Source organism: Dama dama, chromosome 18 (assembly GCF_033118175.1).
Source record: "Dama dama isolate Ldn47 chromosome 18, ASM3311817v1, whole genome shotgun sequence".
NCBI classification, from domain to species: domain Eukaryota; kingdom Metazoa; phylum Chordata; class Mammalia; order Artiodactyla; family Cervidae; genus Dama; species Dama dama.
Window position 1 is genome coordinate 106,895,379 of NC_083698.1, and position 27,673 is coordinate 106,923,051.

General features: G+C 54.5%; 1 protein-coding gene across 4 annotated transcripts; it reads right to left on the reverse strand.

Annotated features, from left to right (window-relative positions):
* Positions 1–14,569: 14,569 nt before the first annotated feature.
* Positions 14,570–25,899, reverse strand: ZNF467 (zinc finger protein 467). 4 transcript variants are annotated; one of them, XM_061166033.1, is made up of 6 exons: positions 25,699–25,899; positions 24,147–24,223; positions 23,697–23,772; positions 22,759–22,875; positions 21,949–22,062; positions 14,570–19,295 (listed from the first exon to the last, which is right to left on the reverse strand). In XM_061166033.1, exons 3-6 carry the CDS (start codon positions 23,728–23,730, stop codon positions 17,788–17,790), a joined length of 1,773 nt encoding a protein of 590 aa, XP_061022016.1. In that variant the 5' UTR covers positions 23,731–23,772; positions 24,147–24,223; positions 25,699–25,899; the 3' UTR covers positions 14,570–17,787. The 4 variants fall into 4 exon arrangements, with proteins under 4 accessions (XP_061022016.1, XP_061022014.1, XP_061022015.1 ...); XM_061166031.1 differs by having other exon boundaries at positions 24,093–24,223; XM_061166032.1 differs by lacking the exon at positions 24,147–24,223.
* Positions 25,900–27,673: the final 1,774 nt, after the last annotated feature.

The following is a 27,673-nucleotide window of genomic DNA, read 5'->3' on the forward strand; positions in this document are numbered from 1 at the left end:
TAGCCAAGCAATCTTATCACGCACTGACGTCTCTCCAGAACTGACACTTCAGCCAGGCTCCTTCCGCATACCTGAGCCCAAGCATTCACTGTTTTCCTTGCTGTTCCCCCTGCCAGAAATATCCTTTCTCAATTTTCATGTTTTATTTTACAAAGTCCATTGTATTAGCAAGGGGCTTCCCTAGTGGCCCAGATGGTAAAGAATCCGCCTGCCAATGCAAGAGACACGGGTTCTCTCCCTGGGTCGGGTTGGCAAGATCCCCTGGAGAAGGGAAAGGCAATCCACTCCAGTATTCTTGCCTGGGAAATCCCATGGACAGAGGAGCCTGGTGGGCTATAATCCATGGGGTCACAAAAAGCCAGACACAAGTTAGTGACTAAGCAACAACAACACTGGTATTAATAAATCCCAAAGTTGTTAATAAAGCCCTCCAGCATGATTCCTGCAGCCAGAAGTGAGTCTGTCCTGAGTGTTTAATGTGACTGTGTGAACCATTTCACATTACAGTTCTAATCACTGGACAATATTCCATGCAGCTGAGGCACCATCATTTGTGTGGACATATTTTTACTGTTGGTGTTTGACTTGCAGTGCCCAAGGCTTTTTTCCTGTTTTGAAGTCCCCTGAAACAGGATCACTGAATATGCATTTTAGGGCTCCAGACAGGGAAAGTCACATGGTTTCTGAAAGACGTTCAGCACTGGCAAAACATATCAATTTCACAAAGTGTATCATGTGGTATAGTGGAACTGATATGTTTCCCTTTAATTTCAAACCTTCAGGAAATGTGAGAGAAAGGTACTGTGAAATCCAAGCATGCTTCACCTAGAATTCACCAGTTGTTATTTAGCTACAGCTTGGGACTTCCCTGGTGGTCCAGTGGCTAAGATTCTGTACTCCCAATGCAGGGAGTCTGGGTTCAATCCCTGCCGGGGGAACTAGATTCCACATGCCACAACAAAATCCCATGTGCCACAATTAAGATTTGGTGCAGCCAAATAAATTTTAAAACAGAAAAAACTTAGCCACAGTTGCTTTACCTCTCTCTCTCCATACATATAGATATATATATATATATTGCTGAATCATTCATAAACATAGTATCATGGTATTTCATTCATCATGGAATATATTCATCATGATATTTCTCTGAAATATTTCATCATGTATACCCTAAGAATCCCTGGAGGAGGGCACTTACCTGGAGAAGCCCATGGACAGAGGAGCCTGGCAGTCTACAGTCCATGGGGTCACAAACAGTTAGACATGACTGAGTGACTAACGGGGGACTGGACTGATACCGTAAGGACAAACTTTTCCATAATCATACTACTACTACTACAAGCCCCAAAATTTAACTTTGACATATTATATCATTGCATAATGCAGTCTATATTCAAATTTCCCCAGTGGCCCCAGTAATGACTTACAGTTTATCTTTGTCCAAGGTTCAACTAAGCGTCACGCACTGCATTTGGTTGGCCCATTTCTGGTCTTCTTTCATCTAGAACCTCTTCTGCACTTTTTTCTTCCATGACACTTTTGTCTTCCATGCACTTTTGTCTTCCATGACACTGACAATTATTTTTTCTCTTTTCAGTGAAGCATATAATTGATTTACAATGTTCTGTTAGTTTTAGGTGTATAGCAAATTGATTCAGTTATATATATACATATATAGCATATACATATTAATATATATATTTCAGATTCTTTTCCATTATAGGTTATTACAAGATACTGAATATAGTTTCCTGTGCTATATAGGAGGTCCTTGTTGTTCATCTATTTTATAGGTAGTAGTATCTGCTAATCCCAAACTCCTAATGTATCCCTCGCCCCACTTCCCTTCTGGTAACCATATGTTTGTTTTCTATGTCTGTGAGTCTGTTTTGTAACTAACAAAGCTCATTTCTACTATTTTTTTAAAGATTTCACAAATAAGTGATAGCATTTGATATCTTTCTCTGTCTGACTTACTTCACTTAGGTATGATAATCTCTCGGTTCATGCACGTTGCTGCAAATGCCTTTGTTTCATTCTTTTCTATGACTGAGTAGTATTCCATCATGTATATCACATCTTCTTTATCCATGCATCTGTCAATGGACATTTAGGTTGCTTCCATGTCGTGGCTATTATAAGCAGTCCTGCTATAAACACTGGAGTGCATGTATCTTTTTGAATTAGAGTTTTCTCCAGATATATGCCTGTATATTTGGAGATAGCTCCAGATACATGCCCAGGCATGGGAGTGCTGGATCACATGGTACCTCTAGTTTTTTAAGGACATTGACAATTCTTCACGGGTCAGAGCATTGTCTTGTACAACATCCCATTACTGAATTTGACTCATTATTTCTTCATGACTGATCTTGGGTTCAAGATGCTCATCCAGTCCAGGGGGTGCTGAGTGCCCTCCATTGTGTTACACCAGGCCATTCAGGGTCTCCAGATGTGGGGAAGAAGTGGGGGAAGGAGAGGCTTCTGCCGAGAACCATGATTTCCGACCAGCAGAGCGCCCCCGGCTCATGGCGGCGGGCACGTGGGACACACAGTCTCCTCCCTGAGCCTGGGGAAAGGATGCGGATCCAAGCAGAGGGGCCGGGGAGGGGTCCTGAGCCTTTGTCCACGTCCCTGCCCCCAGGAAAGGGAGGGGGGGTGCCGCCCAGGGTTGGGGGGGTGCCTAGTGGCGTGGGGGGGGGGCGCCTAGTGGCGTGGACCGCTGTGGAGCTGGGGGTGGGTGGCTACTGGCCCTCGTGCTGCGCAACCCCCAGCCCTGCCAGCCTCCTCGGCCGTGTGGGGCCAGCCGGGCGAGGGGCAGCCTGTGTGCCCGCCGCAGGCACAAGGGCAGGGGGGAGGCTCAGCCGCCGCCTCCAGCCCCACCCCTTCCCATGAGCACGTTAGGGGCCCTACTGTTTACCCGCGGCCGGCACTTGTCCAGCACGTGCTGACGAAAGCTGGTCTGCTGTGGGGATCAGACTTTTGTCTGATGCCACGAGGTAGGGCGTGGGGAGAGAGAGAGAGGCGGAGAGATGCCTCCACCAGGAGGGACACCGCAGCGTCAGAGTACTTGGCTGGTACGTGAACTTGGGCCTTGGACTGTGTGACCTACTCCTAGTGCCCCTCGCATGAACTACATGCCCCAAACCTACACACGTTTCTAACCGGCAACTTCTCTCCTAAAATCCATCCCGTTCTCTTTACTCTCCTGTCACCACTGCTCTTCACTTGGGGCCTCTCCACCCTGGCTGTGACCTCTGTTTGTGAAGCCCTCTATCAAGACACATTCGACGAATGTGCCTCTGACCCTGGCCTGACCTTCAGCCGCAGCACTTGTCACTCACAGAGAACTGGCCTGTGCCAGCCCAGTGCCCCCTCCCTTTCCCCTACTGACCAGCGAAACCAGCCGTCCACCCAGATGTTCCTGCCTGCTGCGGGGACTTCTCTCAGGTCAGGAGCTCTCAGTCATCCCCACCTTCCTGCTCACCGCTCTGCAGATTGCTCCCCATCAAGGTGCTCCCTCCCTTCCCCAAAGAAGGAGCCAAAGAGTCCTGAGAAGATGGGGACTTCGCTGGGGATCCAGTGGCTAAGACTCTGCAATCCCAGTGCAGGGGCCCAGGGTTCGATCCTGGACCAGGGAATTAGATCCCAAATGCTTCAACCAAAGATCTCACATGCCACCACGAAGACCCCTGAAAAGAAAACTCCGAAACAGATGGATGTGCCCTAACCCACCCCCATGTGCCCAGGTTTTATATATCTGCTGACTGACTCAGCCCCACCACCTGCTCCAGGCTCCTGGGGCCCTTCCTACCCCCATCAGCATCAATAAAACCTCCTGTCTCTGAGGAGAAAACAAAATGAACAAAAACATCACTGGCTACCACTCACTGAAAGTGAAAACCACTCAGTTGTGTCTGACTGTTGGTGACCCTGTGAATTCTCCAGGCCAGAGTACTAGAGGGGGTAGCCTTTCCCTTCTCCAGGGGATCCTCCCAACCCAGGGATCAAACCCAGGTCTCCCACATTCCAGGCGGATTTGTTACCAGCTGAGCCACAAGGGAAGCACTCACAATGATGATGCTCCATGAGGACTTAGGTCGGAAAGATTTGAGAACAGTCCTGCCTCAAATGAGTTTTATAAAATAAGAAGTAATGTGCTTTTTAATTAACATTAGATAATTTCAGACGCAGAATGCACCAGGCCCTGTGCTCCATCAATTATGCACTATTCCGTTTCCTCCAGTGAAGCATCACTTTGTCCTCATTTTGCTGAGAGGAAGTGGAGGCTTAGTTAAGTCACCTGCTCAGCTAGGGAGAGGGGAAGGGCTAAACTGGTGTCAGACAAGCTCCCCCCGGGTCCTCTCTTCCCAGTCATTGAATCACATCCTTTAAGAGTGGAGAGCCCTCCCTCTTGTCACACAGTCCTGCCAGGGGTTTCCTCTTCCTTCACTGGCCCCCCTCCAGGGATGGTTTTCCTTCTCTTCCATTTCTTGCTTGAGGCTGCCAGAGGCCAGTCTTTCCAGGCAAGAGGGAGGGCTGCCTCACCCGCGGGCTTTCCCATGTTTGCCTGGAAATGGCTCCAGGTGGTCCAGGAAAGGATGTATCCCTGGCTGCAGGCCCTGGCTGCAGGGCCTCAGTTATCATTTCTGTCCTTGTGGTATCATGGCTGCTTTGGTTGGGAGGATGGTTCTGGAATTGATGCTTTTGAATTGTGGTGCTGGAGAAGACTTTTGAGAGTCCCTTGGACAGCAAGAGATCGAACGAAAGGAAATCAACCTTGAATATTCATTGGAAGGACTGAAACTGAAGCTCTAGTACTTTGGCCACCTGATGGGAAAAGTCAACTCATTGGAAAAGACCCTGATGCTGGGAAAGATTCAGGGCAGGAGGAGAAGAGGGTGACAGAGGATGAGATGGTTGGATGGCATCATGGGCTAAATGGACATGAGTTTGAGCAAACTCCAGGTGATGGTGAAGGACAGGGAAGCCTGGTGTGCTGCAGTCCATGGGATTGCAAAGAGTCAGACATGATTGAGCGACTGAACAACAACAATGGTTCTGGAAGGCAGGCTGATGAAAATGAACTGAGAAATGGAGTGAAAAGGGAAAGTGTGGTTGCTCAGTTGCATCCAACTCTTTGTAACCCCATGAACTGTAGCCCACTAGGCTTCTCTGTCTATGGAGTTTTCCAGGCAAGAATACTGGAGTAGGTTGCCATTCCCTTCTCCAGGGGATCTTCCCAACCCAGGGATTGAACCCAGGTTTCCTGCATTGCAGGCAGATTCTTTACCGTCTGCTGTATCAGTAAACAAGGACACCACAGTCATCAGCGATTCCAGCCATCCAAAGATGAATCTGTGAGTCCTGAAGGCACCTGGGAAAGAGAACAATACCTGCGATCCAGCAGCTGTCAGGCTTAAGCCACTCCTAACGGTGAGCACTGAGGAACTCAGGATGTACTGGCCTGAGATCGCCGAGATACACATGGAAGGAATGATTTCAGTGCGCCCAGACTCTTTCAACTTCCCGTAATAAAAAAGTGCTACACTCTTTAATTTGGGAGATCTTATTTCCTTTAATGAACAATAATCTCTTGATGTTCAGCCTACCTGCCCTTTGTTGTAAAACTTCTAAATAACCTGGTTCCTCCACTTGCCTCCTCAGAGCAGTTTTCTCAGGGTCACTTGAGATGCTGTCTCCTGGGCTTGGAATCCTAAAAATTTCCACCAAATAAAACATAACTCTCAACTCTTACGTTGTGGCTGTTTTGTTTTTGTTGTTAAGTTGACAGAACTTATGGGGCCCATTGCCGCCACCTTCTTTTCCAGCCGGGCTCCTCTGTCCATGGGATTCTCTAGGCAAGAATCCTGGAGTGGGTTGCCATTTCCATCTCCAAGGGATCTTCCCAACCCAGGGACTGAACCCACGTCTCCTGTGGCTTCTGCATTGCAGAGGCATTCTTTATGTGCTGAGCCATTGGGGAAGCCCTTTTTTCCTTTAGCAGTCAGGCATGCAGTGATGTTTCCAATACTGGCATCACCAGGGACGGTTACTGCCTGGATGTTGGGTACAGTGGGGTGTTAATAACCTTGACCCCAGCTGGAAGCTTGCAAGAGTCGGACTCTGCCACCCCCTTAGAGACCTGCACATAACTGGACTCCCAATGAGCAGGGTTCTTGAGCCCGTCCACTGCTGTTTCACCTGGAGGAAGGGGAAGGGGCGAGCCTCCATCTTCTGAGAATCAGTGACTAGGAGGAGAGGGGAGTGGGTTTTTCCATGAATCAGTGTTCCTATCTTCCACTGAATATCACAGGAACGCACCCTTTGCTGATGGAGCAGACCTCTGGACTCCAGCCTCCGCCAGACAATAGGGACAAGCCAGGGGTCGGGAGGACTATTCTTTGAATGGGAAACCAGGCCAGCTGGGTCCTCTGGTGGTGGGAGGAGAAGATTCCAGGAAGGGCAGGAATCCTGAGCAAGAGGCTGGGGAACTCACTTCATGTTTTTAATACTGCTTGTGTAAGTCAAGAAGAGAATGTCAGGGTTCTCTTGATTGCAAGGTCAGAAGCCCAACTCAACTAGCCAGGATGAAAAGGGAAATATATTGGCTCACTGAATTCATAGGAAGGGGTGTCAGATAGGCCCTTCTGAAAGCAGTTGCGGGCAGGGGTAAGAGATATATTGGGAAGTAATTCCTTTGAAAGTGAAAGTGGAAATTGCTCAGTCGTGTCCGACTCTTTGGGACCCCATGGACTGTATAGCCCATGGAATTCTCCAGGCCAGAATACTGGAGTGGGTAGCCTTTTCCTTCTCCAGGGGATCTTCCCAACCCAGGGATTGAACCCAGGTCTCCGAATTGCAGGCAGATTCTTTACCAGCTGAGCCACAAGGGAAGCCCAAGAATACTGAAGTGGGTAGCCTATCCCTTCTCCAGGGGATCTTCCTGACCCAGGAATCAAACCAGGGTCTCCTGCATTGCAGGCAGATTCTTGATCAACTGAGTTATTAGCGAAGCCCAATTCTTTTGAAAGATCTTTTTAAAAGGGAGCAAACAGTCTCAGGCACAATGTGGCTCTGACACCTCGGAAAGGAAAGTGGGGGCACAGAATCGTGCAGGTGGGACTTCAGACGGCAATGCCCGGGTCCACGTGGGCAGGAAGGGCCGGGCCCAAGTGACTGCCACCCTCCAGTTGGCTGGAACTTCCTGGGGAGAGCTGGTTCTCAGCTCACAAATTGAAGGGGACTCTGACGACGCTGGTAGCGGCAGGCCGACTGTGCCCAACTCACCCATGTGGAATGGCCTTGCTTTGGGAGGGAGACCCACATGGCGCATCTCACAGCTGCCACAGAAAGCCCTGGATGCAATTTGGTCTCAGAAATGTCAGGAATCTATGCTTCATCGGATGCCAAGTTTCTCTCCATCTCTCAGTCCCGTTCCTCTCTGTGGTCAGCTCCGTGGTCCTTCACTGAAGACCGGCCTCATCCACATGATAAGAAAAAACATCCTATAGAAGCTTCCGAGTTTGACAAGTATGGCCTCTGCTTCCCCACTCATGATGCAAAGTCCTGTGCCCTGCGGCAGGGCTCCAACGGGCCCAGCTGGAGTTGCGGGGTGAGGTGGTCCTCACCCAACTGGTACGGGGAGCAGGACCATGCAAGCACTTGGCAGCTCCGCCTCGGCACACTGGTGAAGCAGGAGGAATAACGGGTAAGCTCTCCCCAGAAGGGCAGATGTGCTGGATGAGTGAAAGATGTCTATTCTGAGCATGTGGATATGTTTTTTTTTTTTGGTAATTTTTTTTTACTGTGGTAAGAGTCACATTCTTGCACTCCAAAGTCACTCTGGATAGTCACTACAGCCATAAAATTAAAAGACACTTTCTCCCTGGAACAAAAGCTATGACAATCTAGACAGTGTATTAAAAAACAGAGACATCACTTTGTCAACAAAGGTCCGCACAGTCAAAGCTATAGTTTTTCCAGTAGCTGTGTACGGATGTTGGACCATAAAAAAGGCTGAGCGCCGAAGAATTGTTGCTTTCAAATTGTGGTGCTGGAGAAGACTCTTGAGAGTCCCTTGGACTGTAAGGCGATCGAATTCTGAAAAGGAAATTTCCTGCAAAGGAAATCTACCCTGAATATTTATTGGAAGGACTGATGCTGAGGTGGACATTCCAATACTTTGGCCTCACAGGAAAAGATCCTGATGCTGGGAAAGATTGAGGGCAAAAGGAGAAGGGGGTGACAGATGATGAGATGGCTGGATGGCATCACCGAATCAACGGACATGAGTCTGAGGAAACTCTGGGAGATGGTGAAGGACAGGGAAGCCTGGTGTGCTGCCGTCCATGGGGTCTCAAAGAGTCGGACACGGCTGAGAGACTGAACAACAAAAGTCATGTAATCTAAAACATACTTTTTCAACCATTTTTAACTGTACAGTTCAGTAGCACTAAGTACATTCACACTGTTGTGCATCTCTCACCATCACCCACCTCCTGATTCTTCACCTTCTGAAACTGAAATTCCATCCCCATTAAACACTAAATGCCCATCCCCGCTCCTCACTGCCCCCACCAGCCCCTGGCATCTACCAATTAACTTTCTGACTCTATGAATTCAAGCAGTCTGTAAATGTTGCCTCCACTTCCTCGCTCCAACTTACCTTTAGCCACTCGTAATCTGCTTTTTGCTCACACCACTTTGCTGAAGCAGTTTTCTAAGTAACCACCAGTGATTTCGGAATTAATCAGCGTGATGGGCTTGTGGGAGCTGCCATCATGAATGGTCAGCTCGGGGCTGGTTCCGGTCACAGTGCTCACTGCAGCACACACCTCTTGGGCTTGTCTGTCCAGCCCGGGAACCCATGGCCACGTGTGTCCCTGGGAATTTCCATTTCTCCCATAAACAGAGCAGAACATGACACTCGTATAACAACCACGAGACCACATCTGCCCAGTCACAGCTGATCAAACCTGGATAAACTTGACTTGAATTTAGCCTGTCCCGGGTTCTCCTCTAGGAATTTGGAACTGAGAAAGCCAGTCAGTCATGCACGCTCAGTTGCTTCAGTTGTGTCCAACCCTTTGCGACCCCATGAACTCTAGCCCTCCAGGCTCCTCTGTCCATGGGATTCTCCAGGCAAGAATACTGGAGTGGGTTGCCAAGCTCTCCTCCAGGGGATCTTCCCCACCCAGGGATCAAACCCTCATCTCTTGCATCTCCTGCATTGCAGCTGGAAGCCCCAATGGTGACGGCAGAAACTTGAAAACATGGAGGCAGTATCAGTCCACGTGAATGAAGCAGCAGGAAAGCTGGGGAAGGAGGGGGCCTAGCTGAGCTAGCACCAACCACCAGATGTATGAACCGGGCCATCTGGAACCATCCAAGCCCCATCGAGCCTCAAAGCCACAAGACAACAACAACAGCATGAAGGACCCCAGGTGGCACCAGCCGAAAACCTGTCCTTCAGGGCCTGTCTCAAGTTGTTAATGCGCAGGACTGTGTGCACGTGAGAAGTGATTGTTTTCAGTCACTCGGTGTCAGTGATAATCACACAGCAGTGGAAATCTGGTACAGTAAAGAAGGCGGGTCTGACAGAAGGGGGTTGAATGTGATGATGGAAGAAAAAATAAAGTTGCCTCTTGCTTGCCACTCGCCCGGTCCAGCTCATTTAATAAACCAGTTACATTTGCAAAAGGCAGGTCCCCATGGTGACAATGGATAAGTCCTTGATTTCCCCCAGGTTCTCTCAAGTGCCTACCTGACCTCAGACAGACAACAAGAGTTTCTGAGCATCTCCCTGACCCTACAAGCAATGGGTCCCCAACCAACTGCTTTCACAGAGCTGTAGAAAGCTCAGAAGACTGTTCTCGAAACCCTGATAGGAGATGACTAGCATGGGCCCCAGGAGGAGAGGAGGAGCCTGTGACCTTGACAGAATAGAAGTGGGGGCGAGCGATCACTGCTTTCTCGCCTTCCTGAAACAAAGCACAATAGAGCCAGATGAGACGGAGTGGGTGGGGCCAGCAGCTGCTGCAGCTGCGAAATGAGAAGCCCCCGTCAGACTGTTCACGAGGAGGGGGGTAACCCATGGGCAGGCAGGCCCTGGGCTTCCTGGTTCCCACCCAGGCAGGACCTCCCGGGGTTTACTCCAGCCTCCAGGCCCAGCCAGGTGGCGGGGAGTCGGGGGGGGGGGGGGCGGGGAGCTTCAATCTGGGCCCAGAGGTGAGGGTCTTGGGGTCCTCTGGCTAATGGTGACTCCCGATCTGGTCCCAGTCTCTTAGCCCACTTAGCTGTAGGTTTGCATACCCCTCTCTCCCAAGCCTGTGAACAAGAAGGGGGTTGCAGAGCTGGGGATGTGTTTCCTTTGGCCCCATACAGTTTCCCAGTTACCTTTAGGCTCCTCCTGGGGTGGGTGCTCCCAGGCCCAGGGTCACAGGGAGAACCGGACACCTGCCAGCAGGGCCTTCCCTGGCAAAACTGCAGATTCCATCTTTCCTTCCCTCCCACCCTCAGCCCCAGGGGCCCCTCTCCTTTTAAAGCCCTCTGTTCTTACATGTGCAGGATGAGGGGTTAACATTTCAGAGCTTCAGAGACTCTGAAGGTGATGGGTGGGCTTGGGTGGGGGTGGAGGGATCCACATGCCTTCTGAAATTACATGCAAATTCTTGGTTTTGTTTGTTTTAAATATTTATTTATTGGACAGTGCTGGGTCTTCGATGTGGCACACGTGATCTTTAGCTGCAGCATACGAACTCTAAGCTGCGAGATGTGGGATCTAGTTCCCAGACCAGGGATCGAATCCAGGCCCCCTGCATTGGGAGCTTGGTGTCTTAGCCACTGGACCACCAGGGGAGTCTCCAGTCTGCTGTTTTTATGTACATTTTTCTGGGGAGAGTTTTCAAATACTTTACCCACCTGCTTGGTGGTCCACAGAAGTTTAAGGACCACTGGTCTAGGAAATACCCAGGCTCCTCCAACACCAGCATTCTTACTTTCCCTTCCTGTCCCCTCTGCCAAGTGAGGCTCTTTCCTCCTCTTCGTCTGTGTGCCCGTCTTTTCATCTGCTACAGCAGGTATAGAGCATCTGGAGGAACAACAAACAAAGGCCATATGTTACCATACAGCTAGTAAAATGTAAAGTATGTGAGCTACACCAGACATCTGACTCCGAGAGCGGCACTTGAGCAGTAAATTTAGCTTTAAGCATTCTGGCAGCCAAGGGGAAAATGGATCACTGAATATTCATTCTCTGTCCAGGATCTGTGCTTTGGCGGTTACCCTGACTTAGCCGAAGCTCTGACTGACAAGGTGGATTCTAGGCACCAAAGCTCCCAGGAAAGAACAGATGGGTGCGCTCCTCTTCTAGCTACACAGCTCAACAAGCACCAAGTGAGGTGGGTCCAGGAATCCAGACAGTACACAAGATGGCCTGCCCTGGAGCTGCTCCAGCTGGCCTGGGGAGACAAGGCCCTCACATCCCTAAGCGCTCAAGCACACTAAATACCTCCATTTTCTTACCTGTGGAATGGGGATAAGCCAAGGGGACTTTGGAGAATTAACTCAGAGCCGAGGTCAACATAAGCACTCATAACGTTTGTTGTTGTTGTTATTCAGTAGCTCAGTTTTGTCTGACTCTTTGCACCCACGTGGACAGCAGCATACCAGGCTCCTCTGCCCTCCACTATCTCCCGGAATTTGCTCAAATTCCTGCCCACTGAGTCAGTGATGCCGTCCAACCATCTCATCCTCTGCCACCCTCTTCTCCTCCTGCCTTCAGTCTTTCCCAGCACCAGGGTCTTTTCCTGTGAGTCAGTTCTTCCTATCAGGTGGCCAAAGTATTGGCGCTTCAGCTTCACCATCAGTCTTTCCAATGAATATTCAGAACTGATTTTCTTTAGGATTGACTGGTTTGATCTCCTTGCTGTCCAAGAAGACTTTCAAGAGTCTTCTCCAGCTCTATAATTCAAAAGCATCAATTCTTTGGGGCCCAGCCTTCTTTATGGCCCAATTCTCACACCCATACATGACTACTAGAAAAACCATAGCTTTGACTAGACGGACCTTCGCGTGTAGCTGGAGGCCAGACCTGATGGGAGGAGAAATCAACAGTCCAGGTGGTCGGAAAGCCTGGGCTTGGGGGTGAGCCTGGGTTTGGGCAGATGTGCAGGGGGACCAGTCGGCGTGGGAAGCGCAAGTGCGTATGGATGCGTGGGCCCGCGTCCCGGAGGAGAGGATCCCAGGGCTGTATTACTTAGATAAGAGTTAGCCTTGCCCACCAAAATACAGCCCTTCTGGGAGGAGGCTGGGCCACAGGGCAGAGTCTCTGGGGGGCCCTGAAAACCCTCCAGAGAAAACCCCGAGCGGAGAAAGCCCAGCGAGGGAAAAGGGGCTCTGAGCTACGCAGGGCTGCCTGGCTGGGCTGTCGGGCCGCGGTGTCTGGCCTTTGGAGAGCCCGAAGCGGAACCCACTGCGATGCCCCAAGGACTTTACGTAATGACGTTCTACGTCGGTCCGTGACGTCAATCCAGTTCCTGGTCTTGACCAAGAGCATTCCTGCTAGGAGGCTGCACTCGTCCTAGACCCTAGCTCTGTTGTCTGTCAAGCAGTTGGGAAAGTGTTTCCTAAAAGCCTTCAGGCAAGCCCCCTCTGACGGCAATGCTTTGTCGTGAGGACCCCCAGGGCCCCTTTCTCTGAGAGCCCTGCTTCTCCTCCTACTGAGGCCACAGTACATCGCTCTGCAGCCGAATTTCCCCAAATTACTACCCCTGGGAAAGGACAGGATGTCGCGCATAGTGGAATGTGGACGTGTCTCTGGTTAAGGAAATACCCTTCAGGCAGAGCAACCTGTCTTCCGCACCATGAGGCAGGGTGAAGGTCTTCACCAGCCTTTGGGAACCACTTCCCTCCCGGAGAGTGTCTGCCATCCTGGGACCACAGGCCACACCCCACCACAGCTCCCAGGAGGGTTCTTGGCTTTCAGGGGGCAGAAAAAACATTCACTGTGGGAGACCAGTTCATCCCACTTCAATTTGACCATCCTCTGTTCCTCAAAATGCCATCCAGAAGCACCTTCCCATCTCAGCCCATCTGTCTGACCTGCACCCCTAGCCATTCAAACCCACTTACCCTCAAGGCGGCATCTTCCCATGGGGCTCCTCCATCTTGTATCTCCCCACAAATAAACTGTAGAACAGGTGCATGCATGCAAGCGCACGCACACACACACACATGCACTCACACACAGAGTTTACAGAAACACTGAACAAAACAGTCACATTTGATGGAAGATTGCTCATTTCTCGGCTGCTCCTGCAGTCTCCTAAAAGTCAACTATGCTTTCTCTTTGTTTACAGTCATGTCAAAGCTGTTCTACTGTTAGAAAAGTAAGAAAATATAAATTTAAAAAATCACTTGTAGAGTCAAGGAACTCGAAGTGACATCTTTGTTATCATTGTTTAGCCTGTTTGAACGCTCCACTGCACATCCCCAAAGCTCGTTTCCCAGCCTGTCACCCGGAGGCAAGAGCTCTGGGGAACAGTCGAGTTTGATCAGAACCATGCAGCCCTTGCCCCGCTCCTGCCTTGGTAGAGCCAGTCCATCCCCTCCCAGCCTGTGTGTCAGTTTCTCCTCCTCCATGGTTGGCACAGCATCTCCGTGAAGGTCCCTGTGATGCGCAGAAATGTGTCCCCTAGAGACAGGCTGAAGTCCTTGCCCCTAAGGCCTGTGACTGTCACCTTATCTGGAAACTGGGTCTCTGCAGATGCAATGGAGTTCAGGTGAGGATGTTGGGTGGCCCTAATCCACTAGGACTGGGTCCTTAGAAGAAGAGAAGACACACACACAGACGGACAGAGAGAAAGAAGGCCATGTGAGAACAGGAGGCGGTGGCTGGATGGATGCGGCCACAAGTCGAGGCACAGCGAGTCTTGCCGGCAACTCTAGCAGCTGGGAGGGAGGCCTGGAACAGACCCACCCCAGAACCTTCGGAGGGAACGCAGCCCTGCCCACACCTTGGCTGTGGACTTTGGCCTCCAGAGCTGAGAGGAGAAATGTTTTCCATCCTCCAGTGCGTGGGTCTTGATTCCAGCAGTCCCAGGAAAGAAACACAGTGTCTTTGGTGAAGGAGTTCCTAGCACAGACTTGGCTTTTAAGTTCCCCTCTGTGTGCAGCGGGGAGGCCCTTGGGCTGGCAAGGCCAGCAGACCACTGTCAGGTGGTTCTCGGATCCCGGGCTGAGAGATGGGCTGTGCTGGACAGTGTCACTGAAGCCCGTGTGATACAGGCTCTTGTCCCAATTACAAGCCAGTTCCAGCTGACAGCCACCCTTCCACACAGACTCTCACATCCCCACCTCAGGGTGACTCCATAATTTACCATCACTTCTGGAAAGGGGTCATTTTGTAACTGATACACGAGCTTGCTTTCAGTTGCTTCCTGCTTTTATGCAGGGGTCTGCCCACAAAAGTGGTTTGCTGCCTGGGGCAGAAGCCCCTTCTTCTCCCCCAGGAGACACACTCATAAAATTTGCTTTTTTATAAAGCTTTTTTTAATGTGGATCATTTAAAAGTCTTTATTGAATTTGTTATAAATACAATATTGCTTCTATTTTATGTTGTTTTTTTTTTTGTCCTGAAGCATGTGGGAGCATAGATCCCTGAGCAGAGGGATTAAACACACACCCCCTGCGCTGGAAGGCGAAGTCTTAACCACTGGACCACCAGTGTTAGTCACTCAGTCATGTCCGACTCTTTGCCCCCATGGACTGTAGCCCACCAAGCTCCTCTCCCATGGGATTCTCCAGGCAAGAATGCTGGTGTGGGTAGCAATTTCCTCTCCAGGGGATCTCCCTGATCCAGGGATCAAACCCCAGTTTCCCACACTGCAAGCAGATTTCTTTACCTCCCGAGCCACCTGGACCACCAGGGAAGTCCCCCCAATTTTTTTTTAAAGCACAGGCTCTCGAAGCAAACCACTGCATTGCTTTCATCACATATTCTGTGTCACTTGTGTAAGTTACTTGGACGCTCTGAGCTTCTTTTACCTCATGAGAAAAACTTGACCAAGGACAAGGATGCCCACCCACAGGATGGTGGGAAGAAAAACAGGGCAACACTTGTAAAGCCTTTGATTCACTTAGGGCTTTACTTAGTGTACTAAGTACCCTTTACTGAGTGTACTTAGTGAAGAGAGCATGGAGAAGGCAATGGCAACCCACTCCAGTACTCTTGCCTGGAAAATCCCATGGACAGAGGAGCCTGGTAGGCTGCAGTCCATGGGGTCGCTAGGAGTCGGACACAACTGAGCGACTTCAATTTCCCTTTTCACTTCCATGCATTGGAGAAGAAAATGGCAACCCACTCCAGTGTTCTTGCCTGGAGAATCCCAGGGACGGGGGAGCCTGGTGGGCTGCCGTCTATGGGGTTGCCCAGGGTCAGACACGACTGGAGCGACTTAGCAGCAGCAGTGAAGAGTAAGTATTGAACACATTTTAGTTTATAAAGAGTATTCCTATTGCCAGCATCTCACAATGCTGGACACACAAGTAGGTACTCAGTGCATGTTTGTTGAATGAAGGAAGGAAGGAATGACCTTGTTCAAATGACCTAATTGCTCTGTACTCAGTTTCCACATCTATAAAATGGTGATAATAATAGTAGTTATTGTGAATTTGGGCTGTATTTTATAGGAACGCTCTACTTTCAGATACTGGGGGAAACTATATTTAAAGCACAGCAGGTTGGCTCCTTAGCTGACCATCTCCTCTCCTCCTCAAAGTGGGAAGGCAACAACTTAGGAATGGTGGATGCCTCTTCACCGGTGTGGGTGCTTGAAGGAGCCCGCTGAGCCACAGAGATAGTCTCAAAGCCCCAGGCAGGTATGAGGAGCTATGCTCTGTGCTCTGACTCAGGAGGGCAGCCTGGCTCTTCACCTTTCTCCACCTCCCCCAGCACAACAGTCATCAGAATGTCTGTGCAGCTAGCTTCCAGTTAAGGTCTCCCAGGTCTTGCATATTTAAAGCAACTGGGGTTACAAGACCAGGATAAGAAGGAGGTAGGAACCCAAGAAAAGGACCAGGAGGAGGAGTTAGTCACTTGCTATGTGCGCCCATCCTTCAGGGCTCACTTTAGAGGTGTCTTCAACCTGTGAACCTCCCTTGACTTTTCCTAGATTTTGGGTGCCACTCGCAAAGCCCTCTGTGCTGGCCCTAGCCCTACAATCCTCCTGTTTCCTGTAAGTTCTTGCTTACTGTTGTTGCCCATGCCTAGTGCAAGACTTGGCACAAAGTAGTTCAGTTCAGTTCAGTCGTGTCCGACTCTTAGGGACTCCATGGACTGCAGCACGCCAGGCTTCCCTGTCCATCACCAACTTCCCAAGCTTACTCAAACTCATGTCCACTGAGTCGGTGATGCCATCCAACCATCTCATCCTCTGGCACAATGTTGGCACCCAGTAAATATTTGCTAAGTTTATTCTGAAACCTTTGTGCTAAGTTGCTTCTTTGTGACCCTATGACTGTAACCCACCAGGCTCCTCTGTCCATGGGATTCTCCAGGCAAGAATACTGGAGTGGGTTGCCATTTCCTCCTCCAGGGGATCTTCCCTACACAAGGATTGAACCCATGTCTCATGTCTCCTGCACTGGCAGGCAGATTCTTCACCACGAGTGCTATCTTGCTGATGGTGACGTTAGAATTGGAAAAAAGCCTCAGCCCTCATCAACATCAACAATCTTAGTGTAAGGAGAAAGCAGAGACCCAGGAAAACGAAGGGCTCTGCTCCAAGTCCTAAAGAGACTGAGGAAAAGTCAAGTGTAAGACTTCTCACTCCAAGTCCAACACACCCCCCCATCATCCTACCGTTCCCGGTCAGTCAGCTCTCCTGTCAGCCTCGGCTGGGGCAGCTCAGCTAGAGATGTCTGGATCAAGTCGCCATCATAAAGAGAACTTAACGGGAAACTTCATCTGTCACTCACATCCTTCCCCCTGCTGCAGGCAGAGAGGCAGGTGGGGCTGCTATTCTGAGATCCCCTTGGGAGAGCTGCAAACCCAGGCAGAGCCCTGGAGCTCCAAGCCTTCGGTGGCACCCCGTCTCCATGGGAACAGCCAGGGGCACCCTGCTTCCTCTCTTTTCGTCTTCCTTACAGTTAAACCTTCGACCCCTGGCATGAGAAATGTATACTGATGTTTCCTCTTTGTCAGATTTGAGCTAAGGTCAAAGGAGCAAGAGAGCGATTCAGTAATTAGCTGTATCATATTTTGATTTGAGAAAGCCCATTATTGGCAGCTGGCTAAATTGAACTCACCCAGATAGGATGGGAAGGGGTGTCTGTGTGTGGACTAAGGCAGAAAAGGGTGGCTGAGAAAAGTCAGGGGTTCCATCCCCAACTCATTCCACAGCCCCAGAACCTTCGGATTGTAATTTTAATGAAACTTTCAGTATACAGATCGCCATTCTTTCCCTGCCTCTGTATTGGTTCCTGACTCAGTCCTCCGTTGGGAGTGGTCCAGGAAACATCATCTTTCCATGGGGTCTCTTAGTGGGAGATTTCCAAGGACTCAGGCCTAAACTGTTCCCATCAAGGGTTTACTCTTAGCCCTGTCTCTGACACAGAAGGTCAAAGCCGGGTATCCTTTCCAGGCTTTCCCCCCGCAGGATGGAGAAGAGAGGAAAATGGCCACGGGCAATCCAGGCCACGGTGCCCAGGAGATGTCCGGCATGGGTCTCTGGAACCAGGGAGCAAACGTAGGGAAAGCCCGGGTCCGGGCTAGAACGAAGCTCAGAAGAAGAGCGCGGGTGCGGCCACGTCGGTGGGCGTGGGCCAGGCTGGGCTCGAGAGGTCAGCTCCGGAGGCCGGGTGGGCGGCTCCTCCATGGACGCGCTGGTGTCGCACCAGGTGGGTCTTGCGGCTGAAGCTCTTGCCGCACTGCGGGCAGGGGAAGGGGCGGGAGCCCGTGTGCACCGCCTGGTGGCGGACCAGGTTGGTCTTGGAGCTGAAGCTGCGGGCGCACACGGCGCAGGCGTGGGGCCGACTGCCCGTGTGCACCGCCTGGTGGCGGCCCAGGTGCGACTTGCGGCTGAAGCGGCGGCCGCACTGCGCGCAGGCGAAGGGCCTGGCGCCGCTGTGCGCCCGGGAGTGGGCCACCAGGTTGGGCCGCGAGCCGAAGCGGCGGCCGCACTGCGCGCAGGCGAGGGGCCGCTCGCCCGTGTGGACCCGCCGCTGTCGCGCCAGGTGTTGCCCGTGGGCGAAGCTGCGCCCGCACTCGGGGCAGAGGAAGGACCGCTCGCCGGCCGGAGCGCCCGGGAGCGCCGGTGTGCCTCGGGGCGCGCAGGCCAAGGGCTCGGGGGCCGCGGGGTCCACAGGGGCGCCTAGAGCGCACTCGTCGCACCCGAAAGGGCGCCCCTCGCCGCTGTGCAGGCGCTGGTGCGTGGCGAGGTTCTTCTTCCAGCCGAAGCTCAGGCCGCAGTGGGAGCAGGCGAAAGGCTTGGGGCCGGCAGGGGAGGGGGTGGGGGACGGGGCAGGGGACGTGGGCGAGGCGGGCGCGTCGGGAGAGGGCGGGGTGCGGCCGGCCGCCGCGTGCACCCTCTGGTGCCTCACCAAGTGCTGCTTGTGCGTGAAGCTGCGGGCGCACTGCGCGCACTGGTAGGGCCTCTCGCCCGTGTGGATGCGCTGGTGGCGGATCAGGTGCGTCTTTTTGCGGAAGCGCTTCTCGCACTCGGGGCAGGGGAAGGGCCGCTCGCCCGTGTGCGTCTTCTGGTGCGAGCCCAGGTGGATCTTCTGGCTGAAGCGCTTGCCGCACTCGGCACACGGGTAGGGCCGCTCGCCGGTGTGCGTGCGCAGGTGGCGGGTCAGGTGCGCCTTCTTGCTGAAGCGCTTGTCGCACTCCGAGCAGGGGAAGGGCCGCTCGCCGCGGTGGCTGCGTTGGTGCAGCAGCAGGTGCGCGCGCTGCGTGAAGCTGCGGCCGCAGTCGGGGCAGGCGCACGGGCCCTCGCCGCGGTGCAGCCGCTGGTGTAGCCGCAGGGTCAGCTGGTCCCGGAACCGCCGCTCGCACTCCCCGCAGCCGTAGGGCTTCTCCGAGGCGGTCGGGACCCACCCGGCCAGGGCGAGCCCACCCAGTGTCCCTGGGGCCCCCGGCTCCAGCTTATACGCGGCGGCCAGAGACCCCAGGTCCGGCGGGGGAAAGGGGCTGGGGCGTAATGCCAGATGCTGGGGCCATTCTGCCTCCTCGTGGGCCTCCCGATCCTCCTCCTTCTCTACCTTCACCTTCCGAATCATCCATTCATCCCCTGAAAGGGCAAAACAAGAGGAGTCTGTTAAACCCCACGTTTGTGGTTCAGCTGGTAAAGAATGCGCCCGTCCGCAATGCAGGAGACCTGGGTTCAATCCCTGGGTTGGGAAGATCCACCTGGAGAAGGGAAAGGCTACCCATTCCAGGACCATTCTATCCTGGAGAATTCCACATTCTCCATATATAGTTCTTGAGGTCGCAAAAAGTGGACTGAGTGGCTTTCACCTGATCTGTTTGTTTGCCAATAGGACCACCACTTCCTGGAGCCCCTAAGCCTAGCTCCTGCTCCTTCCACTGGAAAGGTCCTGGGAATGTCCAAATCGGAGGATCACAGCAAGTCCTCCTCCTGGGCTCTCCAAGCCAGCAGGTGCTTTCTCCTAGGCTTGCCTGCCTCCTTAACGAGACCCTGCCTCTATGGTGGACACCCTTTACCCTCACTCAGGGTTCAGTCTTCAGCTTTCACTCTGAGGGCTCAGAGGCCCACAGGAAGGGGGGCCACCCCCATCTTGCTGTCCAGCCCACTCCTTTCTGGAACCACAGTCTCCCATCTGCAGACAAGCAACTCCCCTTTGTGCCCTGTGAATCAACTGCAGCTGAGCAGGCTTATCAGCAAACACCCCACCTTCCCGGATCTACTCCGTCTACAGCCTCCTTCTGTGGGCTGGCCTTGACACTCACCTTGTTTCTGTGTTAGTCGCTCAGTTGTGTCTGACTCTTTGCGACCCCGGGGATTGTACAGCCTGCGTGCCATGGGATTCTCCATACAAGGATACTGGAGTGGGTTGCCATTCCCTTCTCCAGGGATCTTCTAACTCCTTGCCAGTGACCATAGAGACCTTTGCATTCCTTCCTGTGGTTTCTCAAAGGCTCCTCCTTGCTCCTACTCCCTTCACTTCTAGAGCCAGGTGGGAAATCCCGGTTTAAGAAGAGGATTGAGCTTACAGGATTTGGGGAACCAATGGATGGTGCCAACCTCTGGAGAAGCAGGGAGGGCCCTCTGGGGGAAGCAGGTTTGAGACAGGTTCCCCTGGCGCTCTGCCCTTCTTGGGCACAGAGATGACCCAGCCAAGAGGAAGGAGTTCAGAACCCAGACCGAGAGGGTCCATTTGGGTTTTTCTCTGCCACTAAGCAGCAGTGTGACCACAGTTGAGTCACTTAATCTCTTTGAGTTTTCTTTGAGTTGAGTTTCTTAGCTTGCTTAGGCGTAAGCATTGGACCAGTTCATGGTGTCTAAATCTGGTGCCACTTCATAATCTCCTGGGGAACTTTGACTAAGTGAATCTAGGGGACCCAGGCCTGTGAAGCTGTTCTCTTTCTTTCAAGCTCCCAAAGTGATTCTTGTTTGACAGCCTTGGAACCAGATGATTGGAGGTCCTGTCTGGCTCTAAAAGTCTGTAATAGCCTGGGGCTTGAATTATCACAATTAGATTTCCTCCCAATTTCTTTTACCAATCGAGCCATCCATTTCAAACAGCTCTTTATCATACTGTGATATCACTTTCATTTTCTTTGTGCCACTTTGCTACCAAAGAACCATCAATAGCTTTGCATTTCTGAGAGGATAAAGTCTGTTCTAGCTGCATCTGAGGCTCACCCCAACCCAGTCCAACTCTCCTAATACTCCCAGGCATAAATCCCTCACTTCAGGCAGGCTGGTCTCCTACAACCCCAGTTATTAATACGTCAACTTCCTACTTCTAAGTCAGCTCTGGATGTCTTCCCATCCTCCACTCCAGCCTCATCCGAGTTGAAGTCTACACCTGTCTCAACATGGAGCACAAATCAACAAAAGCTTTCGTTATTTGTTCTTCTCATTCTTTATTCTAGCTCATACTGGTATCAGATTTCAGTTTCTGGAGGGCAGACAGCGTGAGGATTGCCACCATGTACTGACAGCCAACTGGAGATGAGGAACTGTGTGTACACGCTCACAAACCTTCACCCAAACCCCTGCGCAGAAGTTACCCTTCTTCCTTGTGAACACACTGAGGCTCCTGAAGCCTACCCAAGATCACTCAGCTACAAAACGTGGAGCAGGGATTCGAACCAGGACCACGTCACTCTACAGCCCATCTCCATCTGCTCTACCTAACACAGCCTAGCCCGAGTGGGCACCAAATAAGCCCTTGTGGAAAAGGTGACATCACTCAGGGAAGAGGTGATAAGGCTGGTGGTGGTGGAAGGAAGTGATGGGTAGGATTGTGGAGGGAACCAACTGTTTGATCATCATGGATAGGGGGCGTTGCGTCAAATACAACAGCTCATCTGGGTAGCACCAAGGTCAGTGGAGATTTGGGGGAGGGAGCAGGTGTGGGGATTGACAATGAAAAGGTTGATGGATACCACGTGTCTTCGTGGGAATCATACTTCAAGCTGTCAACAGACTGGGAGAGAGAGAATGGGAAGGTAAGACTTCTGGAAGATGTTGAAGTGACAGTGTATTTCTCTTTGGTGACCAGTCTTTCAGATTCCTGTTGTCTGTGGATGCAGAATTCCTGCTGGGTGCTGAAGCTCTATAGCAGAAAGGTGGCAGGGCCTGATTCATCTTGGGTTGGAAGGCCCTGGGGTGGCTTTCTTTTTACATGGTGCCCTGTACACCCCTGTTCCCTCCGCCTGGCCCCCTGGTGGGATGGACTGCTGGGAAGACTCACCTGGGCAGGAGCCCATGGGCTCAGGCTTGCGTGGTGCACACACCTGGCCTCCTCTGCAGGGAGCTTCAGCTTGTTCCCTGTGGGCACCTTTCTCCGGTCTGGGGGCCTCGTGCCCTGGCAGAGAACAGGCTACCTCAAGGATGCTGGAGATGGAGAGAGGTCCCCCCTGGTGCCAGGAGGCAGGGTCTTCTGAAACCCAGCCCCAGCCCCACAGGCAGGAGTGGTCCCACATCAAACCTGCAGGGGCTGAATTCCCAGCCGCCCCAGGCCATGCAGGTTGCAAGAGCCACAAGTGTGAGGGGCTTCTGGAACACGTGTGTGTAAGAGAGTGGAAGTAAGGATGGTCCCTACCCTGAGGCTTCCAAGAGGCCCAAGGAGGAGAGATGGGGAACCTCCTAGCTACCAGATGGACCCGTTTCCAGGCAAATCACTGGAGAAGATGGGGACGTCAGAAGGCCAGGTCCACACCTGCTTTAGGCTTCTTCTCCTGGTATCTGCTTAGCCACCCCTTTCAATCTTACTTTCCTGATGAGGCTGACTCTCACCCCTCTATTCAATCCTGCCTGCCCCACCCACAAAGCCTCTTCTAACCCAGGCTATAAATGCATTTATTCCTACATTTGTTGTCTGCTAGTCCTCCGCCCTCACTAGGATTAAGCTCCTGGAAAGCAGGGATCTTTTGTCTCCTTGGTCACTGAGGTATCCCAAGTATCTAGAATAGCATGGGACACTTAGTAGGTGTTCAATAAATACGTGATGAACAGAGGAAGGAAGACTCGTCCTGAGCCAGCTTCCGCATTCCCCACTTACCTGAGCATGTACCCAGCACTCTCTCTTCTCGGGGAGGGGACATGCGCTCCTGGGCGTCATGGGACCCTTCCCCAGGCTCACTTTGGGGGGTCATCTCCGGCTGTCCCACAGAGAGTCCTGTTACAGGCAAAAGGATGGGTGCAAGTCAAGCATGTCAAACAGAAGAGGTGATCCAAGATGGTGGCTCTTCCCCTTCCCAGTCCGAAAGAGTTTTCCCTGGGGAGTTAAGGAAAGTGAGGTCTCTAACCAGCATGGACAAGGGACAACCAGCTTCCCTAGCAACCTGACCAAATATCAACTTTAGCTGCCTTACATCGAATCAAGGACAGAGATGATTAGATTTAAAGAGAGAACAGATTTAACTATCCTGGTGTTCTGTTAGTACTAGCACAACCTCTAGCATGGACCAGGCAGGCAGTCTTTGTGATGAAACCAGAAAGGATGCTGCCCTAAAGGCCCCCAGGGTCTCAGGGGTATCAGGGTCAAAGCCTCCTGGGGATGCTCTACAGTCTGAATTAGGGAAGCAGCAGGCCTGATAACTTTTTATACAGTTCATGAGGTTCTCACAGCAAGTATATCGGGGTGGTTTGCTGTTCCCTCCTCCAGTGGATCATGCGTTTTGTCAGAACTCTCCACTATGACCCATCCGTCTTGGGTGGCCCTGCAGGGCATGGCTAATAGCTTCATTGTGTTATGCAAGCCCCTTTGCCACGACAAGGCAGTGATCCGTGAAGGGCCATCTCCCTTCACGGACAATGGACATGAACTTGGGCAAACTTCCGGGAGATGGTGAGGGACAGGGAGGCCTGGTGTGCTGCAGTCCATGAGGTCGCAGAGTCAGACATGACTGGGCAACTGAACAACAACAGGCACGGTATGCCCTTGAAGCCTCCTACTTCCTTGCCCCCCACCCAGGTTCCTCCAGTTCTACCACTTACCCAGGGAGCTGAGGGCCTCCAAGTTCTCTCTCATGGCAACCCAGGGTGACTCCTCCTGGGGATCCGGCCACGGACCCTAAGGAGAACATACATCCTTGTTCAGATTCTCCTCTGCAGCTTCCACCTGGGCCCTGGCTCTGCCCAACCTCTTCCCATAAGCTAGCCCCAGGGGCTCCAAAGGGGATGTCCTCAGGGACGGTGAGGGAGTTGAGGGACCATGGGTTTCAGAAAGCAGACGCCTTTGAACGTGAGGAGAAGCGCTGAAGCCATTTCTGCACGCTAAGCTCGGGGTCAGCTCTGGAAATCAGCTTCTCACCCTCACCTGCAGGTCTCTGGGGTCCAGCACCAGCCCATCAGCTCTCCCCACCACCACCCCCTCCTCCCCAGGGCCCTTGCCTGGGGGGTCAGGAATCCACCGACTCTCTGGGGAGAGGGTGGAGAGTGGGAGACCTGAGCTGGGGAGCGGGAAACTTCGTCTCTTCGGCACTCCAGTTGTCATCGCAGGAGCTGGTGAAACAGGAGCCAGCCTGGGGTGGCGTTGGGGGGGGCCGGAGGTATCACTACTGGGGCCTCGGGTTGGGGAGGCCCTCGGAGGAGGGTCCTCCCCGGAGGCAGGAAAGAGCTCTTGAGAGCATCACCCCAGAACCCGACCTCAAGACCATCGCCCCTCCCCCGCGGGGCTTTCCGAGGGCCGGACACCCTGCCCTCCAAGCCCCCACGGCGGCTCCCTCTCCTGCGGGTCCCCTGCCCATCCTCCAGCAGACTCCCCTCCCATTCCCCGCCCCCCCGCCCCGACAGCCTCCCTGGCAGCGGTCCCTGCACCGCTCCCCTCTCCCTCGCCCTCCGCCTTCCGCCCTCTCTCCCCACCGGAGCTGGCTGGCTCCCCAGCTCCGCCCCCGGCCCCGCCCCTGCCCACAGCCCGCCCGCTCCACCCCTCCTGGCCCCGCTGGGGTCTGCGCTCCGCAGCCACCGCCCCCCTGACCCTCCGCCGGGGCAGCCTCCGCGGCGGCGCTCCCCTCCCCCTCCCCGGGCCCGGGGCCGCCTCCCCCGCCCCTTCGGGCTCTCCCTGCCCGCCCCCCGCCTCCTCACCCCTCCCGATCGCACAGCCCTCCCTTCCTTCCCCCTCCTCTTTTCCTTCCTCCCCTCCCCGGCCCTCTCCTCCCCCACCCCGGCTTCCCTTCCTTCTCCTCTCCTCTCTTCACCTCGGTTCCCTCCCGCTCCGAGGCCCGGTCTCCCTTCCCCCTCCGCCTCCCCAGCAGCCTCTCGCTTCCCTTCCCTCCGGAGCCCCACTCCCCAGAACGGCTCTTCCCAGCCCTCTCCCCGTCCGCTCCCCGAGTCCCACCCCCTCCTCTAGCCGCCCCCCACCCAAACCTCGGGGTCTACGGCTGGGCCGCTCACTCCGACCGCTGTCCCCGGCCCTGCGCCCCCCTCCCCGACCCGGCCTCCCAGCCCACCTCCGCGTCCCCTCCCCTCCCGCTCGGTGGCCCCCTGCCCCGTTTTTTTTTGCTCCCAGCCGGCTTCTCAAGTTTCCCCTCGCCAGCCCAGGGACCCCTCCCGCCTCCCCGCCCCCCGCCCCCGTGTGGCCCCCCCGCCCGGACCTCGCTCCAGTCGCTCCGGGCTCCCAGGCTCACCTGTCAGCGCCCTTCTCGCGCCCCTCCCGAACGCCGGGTCCCCACGCCTCCACTTCCTTGCCTTCCCCCGGGCCCCCTCCCCTGAGCCCTCCCCCTCCTCTCCTCGGGCCTCCCACCCGTTCGCCGCCCCCCCCCCGGACCCCCACGCGGCCCCCGGTTCCCGGCGCCCGCCCAGCCCTCCAGGTCTGTCTCTCGGCTCTCCCCGGAGCCCTGACCCCCCCGTCCCACCCAATCAGGCCCTCCTCCTCCCCTGTCCCAACATCCCGCTTTCCCCCGGTCCGCGCCCCTCCTGTGCCCTCGGGGCCCCCCCTTTCCCAGCCGCCCCCCACCCCACCCCGCGCTCTCAGCGCCCGCACCCCGGGGGCTGTCACCTGCGCGGCGCGGGCGGCGGCTGCGGGTGCGGCCGGGACGGGCCCCGACGCGGCTCCGACCAGGGCGCCGGGTTCTCCTGCTCCCCCTCGCGGGCTCTGCAGCTCGGGTGCAGACGGCCCCGGAGACTTGACAGACTGACAGCCCCGAAACTTCGCGGGGAGGCGGAGAGGAGACAACGCGGAGGGAGAGGGAGCAGGGGAGCGGGGGGAGGAGGAGGAAGGGGGGGCTGGTCAGGGATCGGGTGCCCTGGGGGAGGAGGGGTGCCGAGCCGGGTCCCGGCGGGCAGGTGACGGTCTGGACCAACGACGGCCTGCGGTCGGTGCCGGAAAGTGGGAACGCAGGAGCGGGGAGGGGAAGGGAAGGGAAGGGAAGGGAAAGGAAGGGTAGGGAAAGGAAGGGAAGGGGTGGGGGGGAGAAGGATGGGGGAGGGGAAGAGGGAGGGGAGGACGGGCACTTGGGCGGCGAGGGAGGGTGCTGGCAGGCGTGGAGGGAGGAGCCCGGGGATGGTGGCGCGCGGGGCGTCGGGGGGTGGGGTGGGGGAGGAGGTGAGGAGTTGGGGGGAGAGGAGGGGGCCTGCTCGGGGGAGGGGAGCCAGCGTCTGGGCTTCGGTCTTTGAATCGCGAGGCCCCGCCAGGAGTGTGTGTGCGTTCGCTGCGTTCCGGCGGCGTTGGGGATCGAGTCCTCCGACTGTCGGTCAGTGGGGTCGGTCTGGGAGGCTCCGGCCGTGTCCTGCATTCCAGCGGATCCCGCTCGGACCCACCCCAACTCGTACCCGCTCCCCCACCCCCCACCCCACGGTCCCTCGGGGCTTGGAGGTGAGCCCGAAGGAGACCAGGCGCCGGCCCCGGTGCCTGCGAAGAATTTGACCTTCGGAGTGGAAATGGGGGTCAGGGCTTCCAACTAGGTCACCTGGGACAAGGCAGGGCTGGAGTGGGGGTAGGGGGGAGGAAGTTCAGGGGTGTGGCCGGAGTCCTGCGGTGTGAAGGACTGAAGCATCATCAGGGGAGCCCCTGCCTCCCAGAGTTGGGGGGCGGGGTAGTCCCCTGGACGTGATGGGCAGGACCCTCCTGGCTGGCTGGAGGGATGCCCTAAACCCTCAGAGGTCCCTGCCCTGAGCTGTGATGTTTCTCTGCAGCCTTGCCACTGGGACACTCCAGTTCCTGAAAGCTCCCAATATCCTGTCCTCCTCCATCTAAACTGTGGGCTTTCCAGGCCTCCCTTCCTAACCTCCTTCTCCAATCTCCAGTTCCCTAGAGCAGGGCATGGAGAGGGAGGTTGGCTCTTGGAGCAAAGAGCAGGCTTCCCTGACTGTCCACACCCCATCACCCGGGGGTATCCTACGGGACAGAGAGGCACAGTGGCGAGCTGCAGGGCCACACCAATATTTCTTGATGTCTAGGATGAGGGAGACAGGGACAGGGGGTACCTGGGGGAGCGCAGGGTTCCTCCGGATCAGCTGTGAAGGGCCCTTCTACCTTCGGGATGCGCTGCTTCAGCCAGCAGTTCCCGGCCTGCTCTCTAGACTGCAGGATGGCCCTGGGAACAGAGCACATGGCTGTGTGCCTGTGCAGGGCCAGAGCACCCGCGTGTGTCCTTGTAACACCTGCAGCGAAGTGTGAGCGCGTGAGGTGCTGGAGGGTGTGCCCGGGTATGCATGTGTGAGAGCTGGGGACAGCTGGGTGTCCAGGGCCTGACCTGGGACCCTTCCAGGGACAGCCCCCCCCCCCCCCCCACCCGCCATCCAGGAGCTCCCTGAGAGATTCACTGCACTCCCGCTTGGCCCAGAAGAATGCCTAGCACAGCTCTGGTTCCTGGCAGCCACCTCCTCCACCCACCATCACACACACACCCACAGGTGGGGTGACTGTGTGGGATGTTTGAAGTCAGGCGCATCAGGCTCAGGGGCTGGAGGGTTTTGGGGTACGAGGCCCAGGCCACAGTCTGGCCTGGGTGTCCTGGGAGCTGGTAACCGGT